The following is a 15,336-nucleotide window of genomic DNA, read 5'->3' as shown; positions in this document are numbered from 1 at the left end:
ATGAGTGAGTCATCACGGAAGAGGATTTCTCAGCTAAAAGTCAGAGGACAATCAAACTGAAAGTAAAAGACTTCCTCCAGGCGCGTCCCAAAGGGCACCCCATTCCCTACATAGTGCACTACATTCCACCAGAGAGTGCACAGGGAACAGGATGCCAATAGTGCACTACATTCCACCAGAGAGTGCACAGGGAACAGGGTGCCATTTGGAACGCGGCCAGCCCCAGGTGTTATCGTCAAACCTACACGGCCTCTTCAGTGTGATGACAGCGATGAGGTGCCTCTTATTTGAATACCACAACAACAACAACGATGACCTGGTAGACTGATGACACGTCCAGATTGTCTGCTGACTCTCTGCTCGGAAGCTGTTGCAACACCTTCATCTGACGGAATCAGAGGTGCTGAAAATAGCCTGGGAATGACGTTTAACTAGTTTACTGTGGAAGAGAGGAATGTTATGTATATCTCAGCCGGCCCCCTCTCCCCCTCTCCCTCTCTCCCTCTCTCTCTCTCAACTTGTTGATCGGGGGTAACAATTAGCGTGTGGATTATTACTGTTTAAATACATCTTGTTAGTCTACTGTGGAAGTGTGGAACATTACAGGTATCTACATACAAGGGTTCATTATGCGTTTCACAGAAGTGTGTATTGACATTTTGTTAAAAGCATGGCCCAATTATTGCAGGTTTGATTCCTATATCTTGGTCATGTAGAGTGCATCTTGGTCAATTGCAGTGCATCTTGGTCTAGCAGAGTGCATCTTGGTCATATAGAGTGCATCTTGGTCATGTAGACTGCATCTTGGTCATGTAGAGTGCATCTTGGTCTAGCAGAGTGCATCTTGGTCTAGCAGAGTGCATCTTGGTCTAGTAGAGTGCATCTTGGTCTAGTAAAATGCATCTTGGTCTAGTAGAGTATCTTGAGCAATGTCAGTTAGTGAGTGCAATAGCCCAGGCCTAGCTACACACTACAGTCCTCTGTGGCCTTGGCTTATACACACTACAGTCCTCTGTGGCCTTGGCTTATACACACTACAGTCCTCTGTGGCTTTGGCTTATACACACTACAGTCCTCTGTGGCTTTGGCTTATACACACTACAGTCCTCTGTGGCTTTGGCTTATACACACTACAGACCTCTGTGGCCTTGGCTTATACACACACTACAGTCCTCTGTGGCCTTGGCTTATACACACTACTGTCCTCTGTGGCCTTGGCTTATACACACTACAGTCCTCTGTGGCCTTGGCTTATACACACTACAGTCCTCTGTGGCTTTGGCTTATACACACTACAGTCCTCTGTGGCCTTGGCTTATACACACACTACAGTCCTCTGTGGCCTTGGCTTATACACACTACTGTCCTCTGTGGCCTTGGCTTATACACACTACTGTCCTCTGTGGCCTTGGCTTATACACACTACAGTAATCTGTGGCCTTGGCTTATACACACTACTGTCCTCTGTGGCCTTGGCTTATACACACTACAGTAATCTGTGGCCTTGGCTTATACACACTACAGTCCTCTGTGGCCTTGGCTTATACACACTACAGTCCTCTGTGGCCTTGGCTTATACACACACTACAGTCCTCTGTGGCCTTGGCTTATACACACTACTGTCCTCTGTGGCCTTGGCTTATACACACTACAGTCCTCTGTGGCCTTGGCTTATACACACACTACAGTCCTCTGTGGCCTTGGCATTACACACTACAGTCCTCTGTGGCCTTGGCATTACACACTACAGTCCTCTGTGGCCTTGGCTTATACACACTACAGTAATCTGTGGCCTTGGCTTATACACACTACAGTCCTCTGTGGCCTTGGCTTATACACACTACAGTCCTCTGTGGCCTTGGCTTATACACACACTACAGTCCTCTGTGGCCTTGGCTTATACACACACTACAGTCCTCTGTGGCCTTGGCATTACACACTACAGTCCTCTGTGGCCTTGGCATATACACACTACAGTCCTCTGTGGCCTTGGCATATACACACTACAGACCTCTGTGGCCTTGGCATATACACACTACAGTCCTCTGTGGCCTTGGCATATACACACTACAGACCTCTGTGGCCTTGGCATATACACACTACAGTCCTCTGTGGCCTTGGCATATACACACTACAGTCCTCTGTGGCCTTGGCATATACACACTACAGTCCTCTGTGGCCTTGGCATATACACACTACAGACCTCTGTGGCCTTGGCATATACACACTACAGTCCTCTGTGGCCTTGGCATATACACACTACAGTCCTCTGTGGCCTTGGCATATACACACTACAGTCCTCTGTGGCCTTGGCATATACACACTACAGACCTCTGTGGCCTTGGCATATACACACTACAGACCTCTGTGGCCTTGGCATATACACACTACAGTCCTCTGTGGCCTTGGCATATACACACTACAGACCTCTGTGGCCTTGGCATATACACACTACAGTCCTCTGTGGCCTTGGCATATACACACTACAGTCCTCTGTGGCCTTGGCATATACACACTACAGTCCTCTGTGGCCTTGGCATATACACACTACAGTCCTCTGTGGCCTTGGCATATACACACTACAGTCCTCTGTGGCCTTGGCATATACACACTACAGTCCTCTGTGGCCTTGGCTTATAGAAGAAGCATCCTGAATTCACCACCACGACACCCATTTGAGACAAAAGACTAAACCAGGAACTAGTGAACAGAAGGCCTTTAGATTTAAACAAGAGTCTGGGAATTACTGGTGACTGCGTTCTATTGGAATTAGTCCTGAATTTGTTCTCTTACATTTAGTGTAGAGTTTCATCCAGAGTTAATGTCATAATATATGCCATGTAGCACACTCTTTTATCCAAAGCGACTTTCAGTCATGCGTGCATACAATTTACATATGGGTGGTCCCGGGAATCGAACCCACTACCTTGGAATTACAGGCCCCATGGTCTACCATCTGAGCTACCCACAAAGACACACAACCCTGGAGCCAAGAGGACTGTGTCCCCTGAGCTATGTGCACTGCACCGTGTCTTGTAAGCATAATGGCAACAAAGTCTCAGATTCCGATGTGGCGTGTCGGCACATGCAGATAGAGCAGAGACAGAAAAGCCTACACAAAGGACTGAAGAAGAAACATACTGAGTATGTGAGTGAGAGAGCAAAAATAAGGTTTTATTTTTATTTATTTAACAAGGCAAGTCAGTTAAGAACAAATTATTATTTACAATGATGGCCTACACCGACCAAACCCTAACCAGGACGACGCTGGGTCAATTGTGCACCGCCCTATGGAACATCCAACCAGGGTCTGTAGTGACGACTCTAGCACTGAGATGCAGTGCCTTAGACCGCTGTGCCACTCGGGAACCCAAAAGCAAATATATTTTTTTTTTTAAAAGGGGCAATCTGCAGTTCCTACATACATTTTTGGACTTAAATTAATTCAATATATAGAACCCAAAATATAAGCTTGTTTTACTCCAATGTTTGTAAACAAAGTATATGTAAACAAACACTATACAGGCTCAAAAAATGAATAAAACTATAATTTTGATATCCGTTCTTACATCCGTAACTCGAACTATGAATTTGAGAGCGGTTAAATGTTTCCAACTTCATCCCTCAGACTTGTTATGGTTTCAACTGCGGACTGCCGCTTTAAATACAAGGCAACCTTTTACAGGAACATACATGACTAACATAAACAAAATAATATCACTCCTATTTGTGATCACAATAGGCTATCACACAGCATAGGAGCATGTTAACTTGTGTAACTTGTCTTCAGTCGAGTAGACTCGCCAGCGAGAAATCGATCATCGATAAACACTACACACGTAAAATACATAGACATTTATGAGTTCAATAACTTTAAAGTGGCCTCGCAGTTACTTTTACTTACCGCCTCCAATACCCAGCAGTCGGCAAATGTCTCTTGTGAACTTCATCAGTTCGACCATCCAGCATTATCAACTCGAATACAAAATATACAAAACACTGAAAGTATATCACTTTAAAACTAGATAAAAGGGCCAGTATTGACCGCGGTTACCCCACAGTTTAACCGCCGGGTGAATCGATCTTCGTTGTTGGTTCAACTGCCTTTATCTGCGCCGTTTCCTGAATGCGGACGAGCTACATCTGACACTCGTAAATGATCAAGCTATCCGACAGACAGAATCCATGCGCCACTACACTAAGCTTTACGAGCGCTCTCTCGTCCAAATCCGAGTTCCACCTGATACCGTGTTCCTAAGTGTGGTTGCGCATGGATAGCTTGTATAGTTAGGTAGGGCTACACGAGACTAGCTTGACCGCAACGTTTCCTGCATGTGGGCATGTGTCTGCCTGCCACGACCACTCTCTTGGCAAAGCAATAATGAAACTCAGATATCATCTGAAGATGAATAAATGAAAGCTGAAACTTAAAATGAACCGCGGACTGTGATGTGAATTTCATTAAAACTATCAGGGGAGCTTTGAAATGAAACATGTTTTGATATGCTTGTTTCGGGATATTGAGACTTCAGTTCCTACTTACTTCAGTTCCTACTTACTTCAGTTCCTACTTACCTAAAGGACATTTGGTGAAAAAAAACTGAACGCTACAATATACTGTAGTGTTATACGAATTTATTCTAGTACGTTGACATGATCTGTGTCCAGTAAACAACCAGGGTAAAGTTACAGACTGGAGTCCATAGTCAGACCAGTAAAGTATCCCTTGAACCACTAGGTGGCGATAGTTCGCTGTCATAGAGAAAGAACGAGCGAGGGAAGAAGTAGGTAGACAGAGGGAGTGGGAGAGAAACAGCGAGGGAGAGCAATACAGAGAGATGATGAATGTAAAACCCATAGAAAAAAAGAGTTGATTCTAGAATGAAGGAATGACCATCACCATTCTTGCAGTGACATGATAACCATGAGCTGCTATAGATATGACTAAACCCTCTACTGTCATTTTCCTATTGCAGACCTGGTGTGGAGAGGCTTTTCTATGGGTCTAGAGACCCTGGTGTGGAGAGGCTTTTCTATGGGGCTAGAGACCCTGGTGTGGAGAGGCTTTTCTATGGGGCTAGAGACCCTGGTGTGGAGAGGCTTTTCTATGGGGCTAGAGACCCTGGTATGGAGAGGCTTTTCTATGGGGCTAGAGACCCTGGTGTGGAGAGGCTTTTCTATGGGTCTAGAGACCCTGGTGTGGAGAGGCTTTTCTATGGGTCTAGAGACCCTGGTGTGGAGAGGCTTTTCTATGGGGCTAGAGACCCTGGTGTGGAGAGGCTTTTCTATGGGGCTAGAGACCCTGGTGTGGAGAGGCTTTTCTATGGGGCTAGAGACTGGTGTTTTACTGGTGATAATGTGTTTACACAGCTAGAGATGACACAAAGAACTTGGAAGGATGCAGTGACATCTGAATATAAAAAATTCTATGGACAAAACAAACAGACTCAAGTGTGTGTGTGTGCTCGTGTGTGTGTGTGTGTGTGATGTGTTCCCCAGTGGTGGGCGGTGCCACACGTCACATGGTAACAGACCACTGCGCCGTTTAAAGGACAATACACTTAACAAGCACACAGTGTTGAATGTCACAGTGTACACACAAGTCAAGGTGTCCTTGGTAGTACCTTGCGGCAGGGGGAAAGCAGACAACCAAATGACTATTATGTACCGGACCCCCAACCATCTGCTCCGACAAAAATCATCCCGCCTCTGAACCTCGTTGCCTACCCCTGATCTAAACATGGATTGGTTTGCTTTGTAGGTCAGAGTTCATTCAACCATTTATTTACTTAAATTAGGCCCTGTTTCCCAGACACCAAGTCCAGGACTAAAAAGTTATTTCAATTTAAAATCTGTAATGAGAATGCTTTTTAGTCCTGGACTAGACTTAACCCACATCTTCAATGTTGGTCTATTAGGTTTCCTCTGGCTGTCCATAGCATTTCTGGAAATGTACGGGGGTGATTTATGCCATGAAATGTAAATAAAATCTCTGTTTGTTGCCTACAGGTTTTTTTGTGACATTCTTATGACATTGTAGCATGTATGTTAAAGCATAGGAGATGTCATGTTGACATGGCGTCATACCAGACAGATGATGAGATAGAGAGAGAGTATGGCTAGGTTTCAACGGGAGGTGATGTAACACTATGCCCTTTGTCTGAAAAGGAAATGTACAGAATGTAGAAAATAGTAAAAATAAAGAAAACTCAGGAATGAGTAGGTGTGTCCAAACCTTTGACTGGTACTGTATATATATATGTATATATAGAGAGAGACAGAGAAGAGAAAGAGAGATACAGAAAGAAAGAGAGATACATAGAGACAGAGAGACAGACAGACAGACAGACAGACAGACAGACAGACAGACAGACAGACAGACAGACAGACAGACAGACAGACAGACAGACATTGGGGCAAAAAAGTATTTAGTCAGCCACCAATTATGCAAGTTCTCCCACTTAAAAGATGAGAGAGGCCTGTAATTTTTATCATAGTTATACTTCAACTATGACAGACAAAATGAAGAAAAAAAATCCAGAAAATCACATTGTAGTGATTTTTAATGAATTTACATGCAAATTATGGTGGAAAATAAGTATTTGGTCAATAACAAAAGTTTCTCAATACTTTGTTATATACCCTTTGTTGGCAATGACAGAGGTCAAACGTTTTCTGTAAGTCTTCACAAGGTTTTCACACACTGTTGCTGGTATTTTGGCCCATTCCTCCATGCAGATCTCCTCTAGAGCAGTGATGTTTTGGGGCTGTTGCTGGGCAACACGGACTTTCAACTCCCTCCAAAGATTTTCTATGGGGTTGAGATCTGGAGACTGGCTAGGTCACTCCAGGACCTTGAAATGCTTCTTACGAAGCCACTCCTTCATTGCCCGGGCGGTGTGTTTGGGATCATTGTCATGCTGAAAGACCCAGCCACGTTTCATCTTCAATGCCCGTGCTGATGGAAGGAGGTTTTCACTCAAAATTTCACGATACATGGCCCCATTCATTCTTTCCTTTACACGGCGCAGTCGTCCTGGTCCCTTTGCAGAAAAACAGCCCCAAAACATGATGTTTCCACCCCCATGCTTCACAGTAGGTATGGTGTTCTTTGGATGCAACTCAGCATTCTTTGTCCTCCAAACACGACGAGTTGAGTTATTACCAAAAAAGTTATATTTTGGTTTCATCTGACCATATGCCATTCTCCCAATCTTCTTCTGGATCATCCAAATGCTCTCTAGCAAACTTCAGACAGGCCTGGACATGTACTGGCTTAAGCAGGGGGACACTTCTGGCACTGCAGGATTTGAGTCCCTGGCGGCGTAGTGTGTTACTGATGGTAGGCTTTGTTACTTTGGTCCCAGCTCTCTGCAAGTCATTCACTAGGTCCCCCCGTGTGGTTCTGGGATTTTTGCTCACCGTTCTTGTGATCATTTTGACCCCACGGGGTGAGATCTTGCGTGGAGCCCCAGATCGAGGGAGATTATCAGTGGTCTTGTATGTCTTCCATTTCCTAATAATTGCTCCCACAGTTGATTTCTTCAAACCAAGCTGCTTACCTATTGCAGATTCAGTCTTCCCTGCCTGGTGCAGGTCTACAATTTTGTTTCTGGTGTCCTTTGACAGCTCTTTGGTCTTGGCCATAGTGGAGTTTGGAGTGTGACTGTGTTCGAGGTTGTGGACAGGTGTCTTTTATACTGATAACAAGTTCAAACGGGTGCCATTAATACAGGTAATGAGTGGAGGACAGAGGAGCCTCTCTTTTCCCTCTCTCTTTTTCTACAGGTCTGTGAGAGCCAGAAATGTTGTTTGTTTGTAGGTGACCAAATACTTATTTTCCACCATAATTTGCAAATAAATTCATTAAAAATCCTACAATGTGATTTTCTGGATTTTTTTCCTCATTTTGTCTGTCATAGTTGAAGTGTACCTATGATGGAAATTTACAGGCCTCTCATCTTTTTAAGTGGGAGAAATTGCACAATTTGTGGCTGACTAAATACTTTTTTGCCCCACTGTAGATAGATACAGAGAGAGAGAGAGAGAGAGAGAGAGAGAGAGAGAGAGAGAGAGAGAGAGAGAGAGAGAGAGAGAGAGAAAGAGAGAGAGAAAGAAAGAGAGAAAGAGAGAGAGAGAGAGAGAGAGAGAGAGAAAAGAGAGAGGGAGTCTGGCTAGGTTTCAACAGGAGGTGATGTAACACTATGCCCTTTGTCTGAAAAGGAAATGTACAGAATGTAGTTTGGCAGTACAACCCTACAATTGATACAATAGAACGCATACAGGTAACTGCCAAAATAAAGGAAACACCAACATAAAGTGTCTTAATAGGGTGCTGGGGCACCACGAGCCAGAACAGCTTCAATGCACCTTGGCATAGATTCTACAAGTCTCTGGAACTCTATATTGGAGGGATGCGACACCATTCTTTCACAATAAATTCCAGAATTTGATGTTTTTCTGACGGTGGTGGAAACTGCTGTCTCATGCCCTGCCCAGCATTTTTTATACATGACCCTAAGCATGATGGGATTTTAATTCCTTAATCAACTCAGATACCACAACTGTGTGGAAGCACCTGCTTTCAACATATACTGAACAAAAATATAAAAGCAACATGCAAACAATGATTTTACTGAGTTACAGTTGATATAACTGTATTTCACGTGGCTGGGAAGGGGCTCAGCCATGGCTGGGCCTGGGAAGGCATAGCCCCACCCACTGGGGAGCCAGGCCCAGCCAATCAGAATGAGTGTTTCTCCACAAAAGTGTTTTATTACAGACAGACTCCTAAGTTTCATCATCTGCCCGGGTGGCTGGTCTCAGACGATCCCGCTGATGAAGACTCTGGATGTGTAGGTTGGGCTGGCGTGGACATCCCTGCAGTCAGTATGCAAATTTCACGCTCCCTCAAAGCTTGAAACATCTGTGGCATTGTGTTTTGTGACAAAACTGCATATTTTAGTGGCCTTTTATTACCCCCAGCACAAGGTGCACCTGTGTAATTATAATGCCGTTTAATCAGCTTCTTGATATGCCACACCTGTCAGGTAGATAGATTATCTTGGCAAAGGAGAAACACTCCCTTACACTCCATGTCTTTTTTACCAAATGACAGCAGTGACAAGGATGTTACCTCAAAAAGACCGGTACCCAGGCTAGCATCCAGGACCACTATGGAAATAAGTGTTTTCATTGGGCCTATATAATGCTTTCACGTGTTATCCTTCAGTAAACAAATGCACATATTGTTGGATGCATTATTTTTTACCCCCCCAAAAAAAAAAAATCAATTCAATTCAATTGAAAGTAGTGCTGGAGATCCTGGAGTAAAGGAACTAATCTGGTGTGAAGAGAAATTATGCTGTTATGATTCCATTAGTAACATTGTCCAGTTATATTTAGTTTATATACACTGAGTATACAAAACATTAAGAACACCCATGACAGACTGACCAGGTGAATTCTGGTGAAAGCTACGATCCCTTATTGATGTCACTTGTTGAAACCACTTCAATCAGTGTAGATGAAGGGGAGGAGACAGGTTAAAGAAGGATTTTTAAGCCTTGAGACAATTGAGACATTAAGTGTGTGTGTGTGTGTGTGTGTGTGTGTGTGTGTGTGTGTGTGTGTGTGTGTGTGCCATTCAGAGGGTGAATGGGCAAGAAAAGTGCCTTTGAACAGGATATGGTAGTAGGTGCCACACACATTGGTTTGTGTCAAGAACTGCAACACTGCTGGGGTTTTTCACACTCAACAGTTTCCTGTGTGTATCGGGAATGGTCCACCACCAGAAGGACATCCAGTCAACGTGACACAACTGTGGGAGGCATTTGAAGCATCCCTGTGGAACACTTTTGACACCTTGTGGAGTCAGTCCATGCCCTGACGAACTGAGGCTGTGATGAAGGCCCAACTCAACATTAGGAAAGTGTTCTTATTGTTTGGTATACTCAGTGTATGAGAAAAGATGTAGATATCCTGCAGTACAAAACTAAATCTGTGTCTGTGGTGAATGGGTTAATTCATGCTGTTGACTTGCGCTACAGCAGGACAGCAGCTGGGAACATGGCTACTTAGCATTCAGTCACATGTTGTTTGTTCCTTGGCATTTATGCTATTAAATGTGGCAACACATTGAAAATAACCTACGGATTAAGCATATTATATTTAAGCAACAAGGCCATAAGGGGGTGTGGTATATCGCCAATACCATGGCTTTAACATGGCTAAAGACTGTTCTTAGGTACCACGCATCGCGGAGCGCTAAAACACAGCCCAAAGCTGTGGTATATTGGCCATATATTCTAAAACCCCTGAGGTGCCTTATTGCTATTATAAACTGGTTACCAACTAAATTAGAGCAGTAAAAATGAATGTTTTGTCATACCATGGTATACGGTCTGATAGACCACGGCTTTCAGCCAATCAGCAATCAGAGCTTGAACCACCCAGTTTATAATTACACAACAAGGCCAGGGAAGGTGTGGTATATGGCCAATATACCACGGCTAATGCCTGTTCTCATGCAAGCACAATGCGGAAAGCCTGGATACAGCCTGTAGCCGTGGTATATTGGCCATATGTCACAAGCCCCCGAGGTGCCTTATTGATATTATAAAGTGGTTACCAATGTAATTAGAGCAGTAAAATTACATACTTTGTCATACCCCTGGTATACAGTCTGATTTACCACAGCCAATTAGCATTCAGGGCTCGAATTACCCAGTTTATAATTAGCTATAACCAAGGCCATTACAGTGACCAGTGTATTAATTTTAGGAAAAAGTGTGGTCCAAACTATACTTACTTTTAACTCGGCAACATTGTTACATTGTGTCAACAATTTGTTACTGTTACATTTCACTTCCGATCTGCTGTCAGACTAGGCCTATACGCATTCCACTAGCCAGTCGCTCCTTTCTTAATACTGACGGACACACCATCTAAACCAATCAAAGACTGCAATCACAACGCTCCCGGCCAATCAGAGGCGTTTTAATGGGAGAAGGCGGGAGAAAACTGCAAGGGGTTCTTGATAAGGAACGCAGCGGACCCGTTGATGCTGTTGTTCTAGCTAAGGACACAATTTGATATTTATTTATCTTTCAGCCGGTGATCTATTCGGTGTAACGATGGGCTCTTTCGCGCTGCCGATGATCTGTTTCACCACGTTATGGGCGCTCGTTGGTATTGTAGCACCCTTTTTCGTGCCCAAAGGACCAAACCGAGGGTAGGTGTCCTACCTACCGTTATCCATACAAACGCATAACAGAAGCGAAAAATGGTGTATAATGGTAATCTGATTAATGGTAATCTGGTAAATATTTATATTTGCTTTTTTTCAAGGCAAAATATTTTGCATTGTAAGGATATGTTCCTACATCTCGGATTGTAATGAATGAACGGGATGGAAACAGTGGGCCCTGGACAGAAGCCTTATACGCATCGATCCTCTCTCTCTCTCATCCCTGCTGTTGGCCCGCTCGCAATGCAGTTGTCACAGTAGTAGCTACTGTATATCAAAGATGTCGTTCATATTAAGCAGGTTATAGTGTGTGCTTGCGATGATAGATGATATGGTAATGTGTATTAACTCTTTCTGTTCACAGGGTTGTCATCACTAGTTTGATCTTGACAGCTGTTTGTTGTTGGTTATTGTGAGTATGGGTGTCCTGTCAGGTTCTCTACTCTGTTATCTCCAAGTCTACTTACTGTATAAGTTAATGTCAGGTTCTCTAGTTGCTGTATACGTTAATGCCGGGTTCTCTACTGTGTGTGTGTGTGTGTGTGTGTGTGTGTGTGTGTGTGTGTGTGTGTGTGTGTGTGTGTGTGTGTGTGTGTGTGTGTGCGCGCAGCTGGCTGATAGCCATCCTAGCCCAGGCCAACCCTCTGTTTGGACCTCAACTGAAGAACGAGACTATCTGGTACCTCCGCTACTTCTGGGAATAACACCAGGTCAGTCCTACTGTCTAATTATAACACCTGACATAGCACTGTATAATAGCTTTCAAGAATAAGCGTTACTGTGTCAGGGCCGCGAACCCTGACACACACAGCCTAGGATACCAGAGATGGCATGGGTTGGAATCTGACCTACTGTCATTCAGACTCGCAGTCTCTCCTACCTTTCCTGTCTTCTCTTCACTGGCCTAGCTCAATAAAACACATAACTCCACAAAAATCATTGTAAAAAGAATAATCATGAATAACCTAGGTATATAGAGTTTATAATGGCTCCTCTCTTTCTCTCTTCAGGGTCGGGTTCACTTTGATGCTCCGTTGACCACATATCTTCATTCCCTTCATCCATCCTGGACTGGATTCTTTTACAACTTGACTCCTGAAACCCGTCTATACCCTCCTCTTTACATCCCCGGCTACATTCCTCTATCCCTCCATCCCAATGTCTTTCTTACGTCACTGCAACGTTGTCAGAATGTTTTGCATCGCCATCTGAACCTGCAGAAGTCAGATAGGAGAGAATCTGCACTGTACAATTTACATTTGCTATTACAGTGAAAGAATACCATGCTATTGTTTGAGGAGAGTGCACAGTTAGAAACTTAAAGTTATGAATAAACCAATTAGGCACATTTGGCCAGTCTTGATACAAAATGTTGAACAGAATGCAATGGTTCATTGGATCAGTCTAACACTTTGCACATACACTGCTGCCATCTAGTGGCCAATATCTAAATTGTGCCTGGGCTGGAATGATACGTTTTGGCCTTTCTCTTGCATTTCAAAGATGATGGTAAAAAAACAATACAAAAAAACACATTGGTTATTTTCTTTGTATTCTTTTTTTACCAGATCTAATGTGTTATATACTCCTACATTCATTTCACATTTCCACAAACTTCAAAGTGTTTCCTTTCAAATGGTATCAAGAATATGCATATCCTTGCATCAGGTCCTGAGTTACAAGCAGTTCGATTTGGGTATGTCATTTTAGGTGAACATTTTTTTGGGGGGAAAGGGTCCGATCCTTAAGAGGTTTTAAACAATCATGTTCTAATGTTGGGATCAAATCTGTGACAACATAGATAAGCGATGTATAATACTCCTTAGACAGAAAAGTATATGACACTATATATGTAAGGATTATATGAAACATATATCTAGGTCATCATGCTGCTGCTGTTCCAACGTGTTGTAGAATGCATGCAGAATTCTATTTATTGGAAAGCAGGTATGAAAGTAATATGGCATATCAAATGATATATAATTGTATGTGTTACATATAATCCTTACAGGTGGGAAATGTTCTATTTTTGAGCAAAACAATGTATTTGTTTGGATAATGCACTGGAAGGCATAGCTCACACTGATAAACCTGATATTACCAGGTCGCATATAGATGTCATTTGCGTCTCTAGCTACAGTTAAAACGTGTAATCGTGGAGGTTTAGTTGACCTGTTATTGTTATTGTTTACAATTCCTCTACATGTTGTTGTTATTATTATTATTATTATCATCATAAGAAAGTCTTAATAGAAGTTTAGTATTTATTTTTACTGACGTCCTGGCTCTTACATAAGTTGACTGTTATGTTATGTGGAGTCAGTGTCTGTATTATGTTACGTTGATGATTATTGTTGAGTCATTCTGTGTGTAAATACTAGTACATTTCCAGGAGTGGTTGGCTGGCCGACGGCCATGAGAAACTACACTCGAGAGCCCCACTCCATTTTAAGCGTCTTTAAAATCTCAACCACTAGGACAACTCCTTACTCTAGCCTCTCTCCTTTCCCATCGTCGCTCTCCAGGATCGTTATGGTCCTCCTAGGGTTGCAAAATTCCAGTAACTTTCCCCAAATTCCCTGGTCAGAAATCCTGGTTGGAGGATACCCAGATTTCGTAAACATTCCCTTCTAATTCCAAGAATATCCCTACTGGGATTTCTGGAAACCTGGGAATTTGGGGAAATTTCCTAGAATTTTTCAACCCTAGGTCCTCCTAGTTACCATGGTGATCATGATCACAATATCAGCCAGTGTTTGTCGTCGACCACAATACAACTAGTCCTGCTGCAGGGACAGGGTTGGAGGACTCAATTCCAATTCAACAATTAACACCCATCAATTCAGGAATTGAATGGAAATGTCCCTATAAAATGAACTGAGAAATCATAATTATGAATTGAAACATTTCCATTCCTAAATAAACTTGAGTTGAACTTGAATTGACTCCAAACGCTGCAAGTGCTTGCTATCAGCCTCTGCCCCCTTCTTGTGTAAACGATGTGTGATGCTTTCTGTAGGAAGGCACCCCAGCTCTAGCCAGCCACAACAACCTTCCCTGCCCTCCCTCCACCCCCACCCAGAGAGAAGCCATCTTAGCCTGAGTGCCAGTCTTGTTAGTGCCACCATGCCAACTCCTTGTCATTCGCTGTCATACTAAACATGTTTGGCTTGACAATCGCACCAATGTAGTTGTCAAGATGGCACAAACACATCTGGGACCAGGCTAGGGCCTCCTATCTCTGAGACAGCTTGTTCCTCAGCTCAGCCAAAAAGTCAAGAAAGATACATCAATATACAGCTACTTTTGAGAAAGACCAAATGATGTTGTGTTTTCCTTTAAGCCTTGTTGATCGTTGTGGTGGCGGTTTACAGAGGGATCAAAAGTGATAGATCAAGTCCACGTCCCCAATGGCAACCTATTGCCTATACTCTATAGCGCACTCCTTTTAATCAGGGCCCATTGGGCTCTGATCAAAAGTAGTGCACTATGTAGGGAATAGGGGGTAATTTAGGACGCTCCCCGAAGTAGACATGATTCAGCCCAGGGCTGACATGAATAGATCAGTTTACATGAGAGTCCTCTGTTCTATGTATTCCAGCTATGTAGATATGTGGATATGTGGAAGCCTCGGTCCATTATTACGAACACTAGACCTAGGTTGCAACGGGCACAACAGCTCGTTCATTGTGGTCACCATGGAAACATTGAGCGTATAGATGTGTGTGTTTTTGACACTGGAAAAAGACTTGTCTGACTCAGGCCTTGTGTAAGTGTGATCTAATGTGTAGGTGTATACAGTGACATTGTCCATGTGAATCCCTTAGTAAAAACCCTATTTCAATGTCTGGTACACTGTGTCATGTCTCCTTCTGAATCCTCCTCAGCCTGCACCTGACACTTGTCTCTATCGTACAGACACACACACACCTGAATATTATGAGCACGGTTCTTTACCATTCATTTACACAGTTAGAATGGATGTTTGTACAGTTAAAGTTGACATTTACACAGTTAGAATGGAGTTTAAAGGGACATTTACACAGTTAAAATGGGCGTTAAGGTTATAGCTAAAGGAAACCTCTTGC

The 15,336-nt window shown here is 43.3% G+C and overlaps 2 protein-coding genes across 2 annotated transcripts in view; one reads left to right on the top strand and one right to left on the bottom strand.

Annotated features, from left to right (window-relative positions):
• Positions 1 to 4,323, bottom strand: part of LOC110487246 — a 41,891-nt gene extending 37,568 nt beyond the window's left edge. The window contains exon 1 of the mRNA XM_036940116.1: positions 3,905 to 4,323. Within this exon, the coding sequence (XP_036796011.1) occupies positions 3,905 to 3,962 (58 nt within the window). The 5' untranslated portion in view covers positions 3,963 to 4,323. The remainder of the gene's footprint in view (positions 1 to 3,904) is intronic.
• Positions 4,324 to 11,085: 6,762 nt separating this feature from the next.
• Positions 11,086 to 15,101, top strand: atpv0e2 (ATPase H+ transporting V0 subunit e2). Its single transcript, XM_021556681.2, has 4 exons — positions 11,086 to 11,233; positions 11,613 to 11,660; positions 11,859 to 11,958; positions 12,259 to 15,101. The coding sequence occupies exons 1-3, from the start codon at positions 11,136 to 11,138 to the stop codon at positions 11,950 to 11,952; spliced, it is 240 nt and encodes a 79-aa protein (XP_021412356.1). The 5' UTR covers positions 11,086 to 11,135; the 3' UTR covers positions 11,953 to 11,958; positions 12,259 to 15,101.
• The last annotated feature ends 235 nt before the right edge of the window (positions 15,102 to 15,336 follow it).

This window comes from Oncorhynchus mykiss, chromosome 13 (assembly GCF_013265735.2).
Source record: "Oncorhynchus mykiss isolate Arlee chromosome 13, USDA_OmykA_1.1, whole genome shotgun sequence".
Classification (NCBI taxonomy): domain Eukaryota; kingdom Metazoa; phylum Chordata; class Actinopteri; order Salmoniformes; family Salmonidae; genus Oncorhynchus; species Oncorhynchus mykiss.
This window is presented reverse-complemented; position numbering and strand designations above follow the sequence as displayed.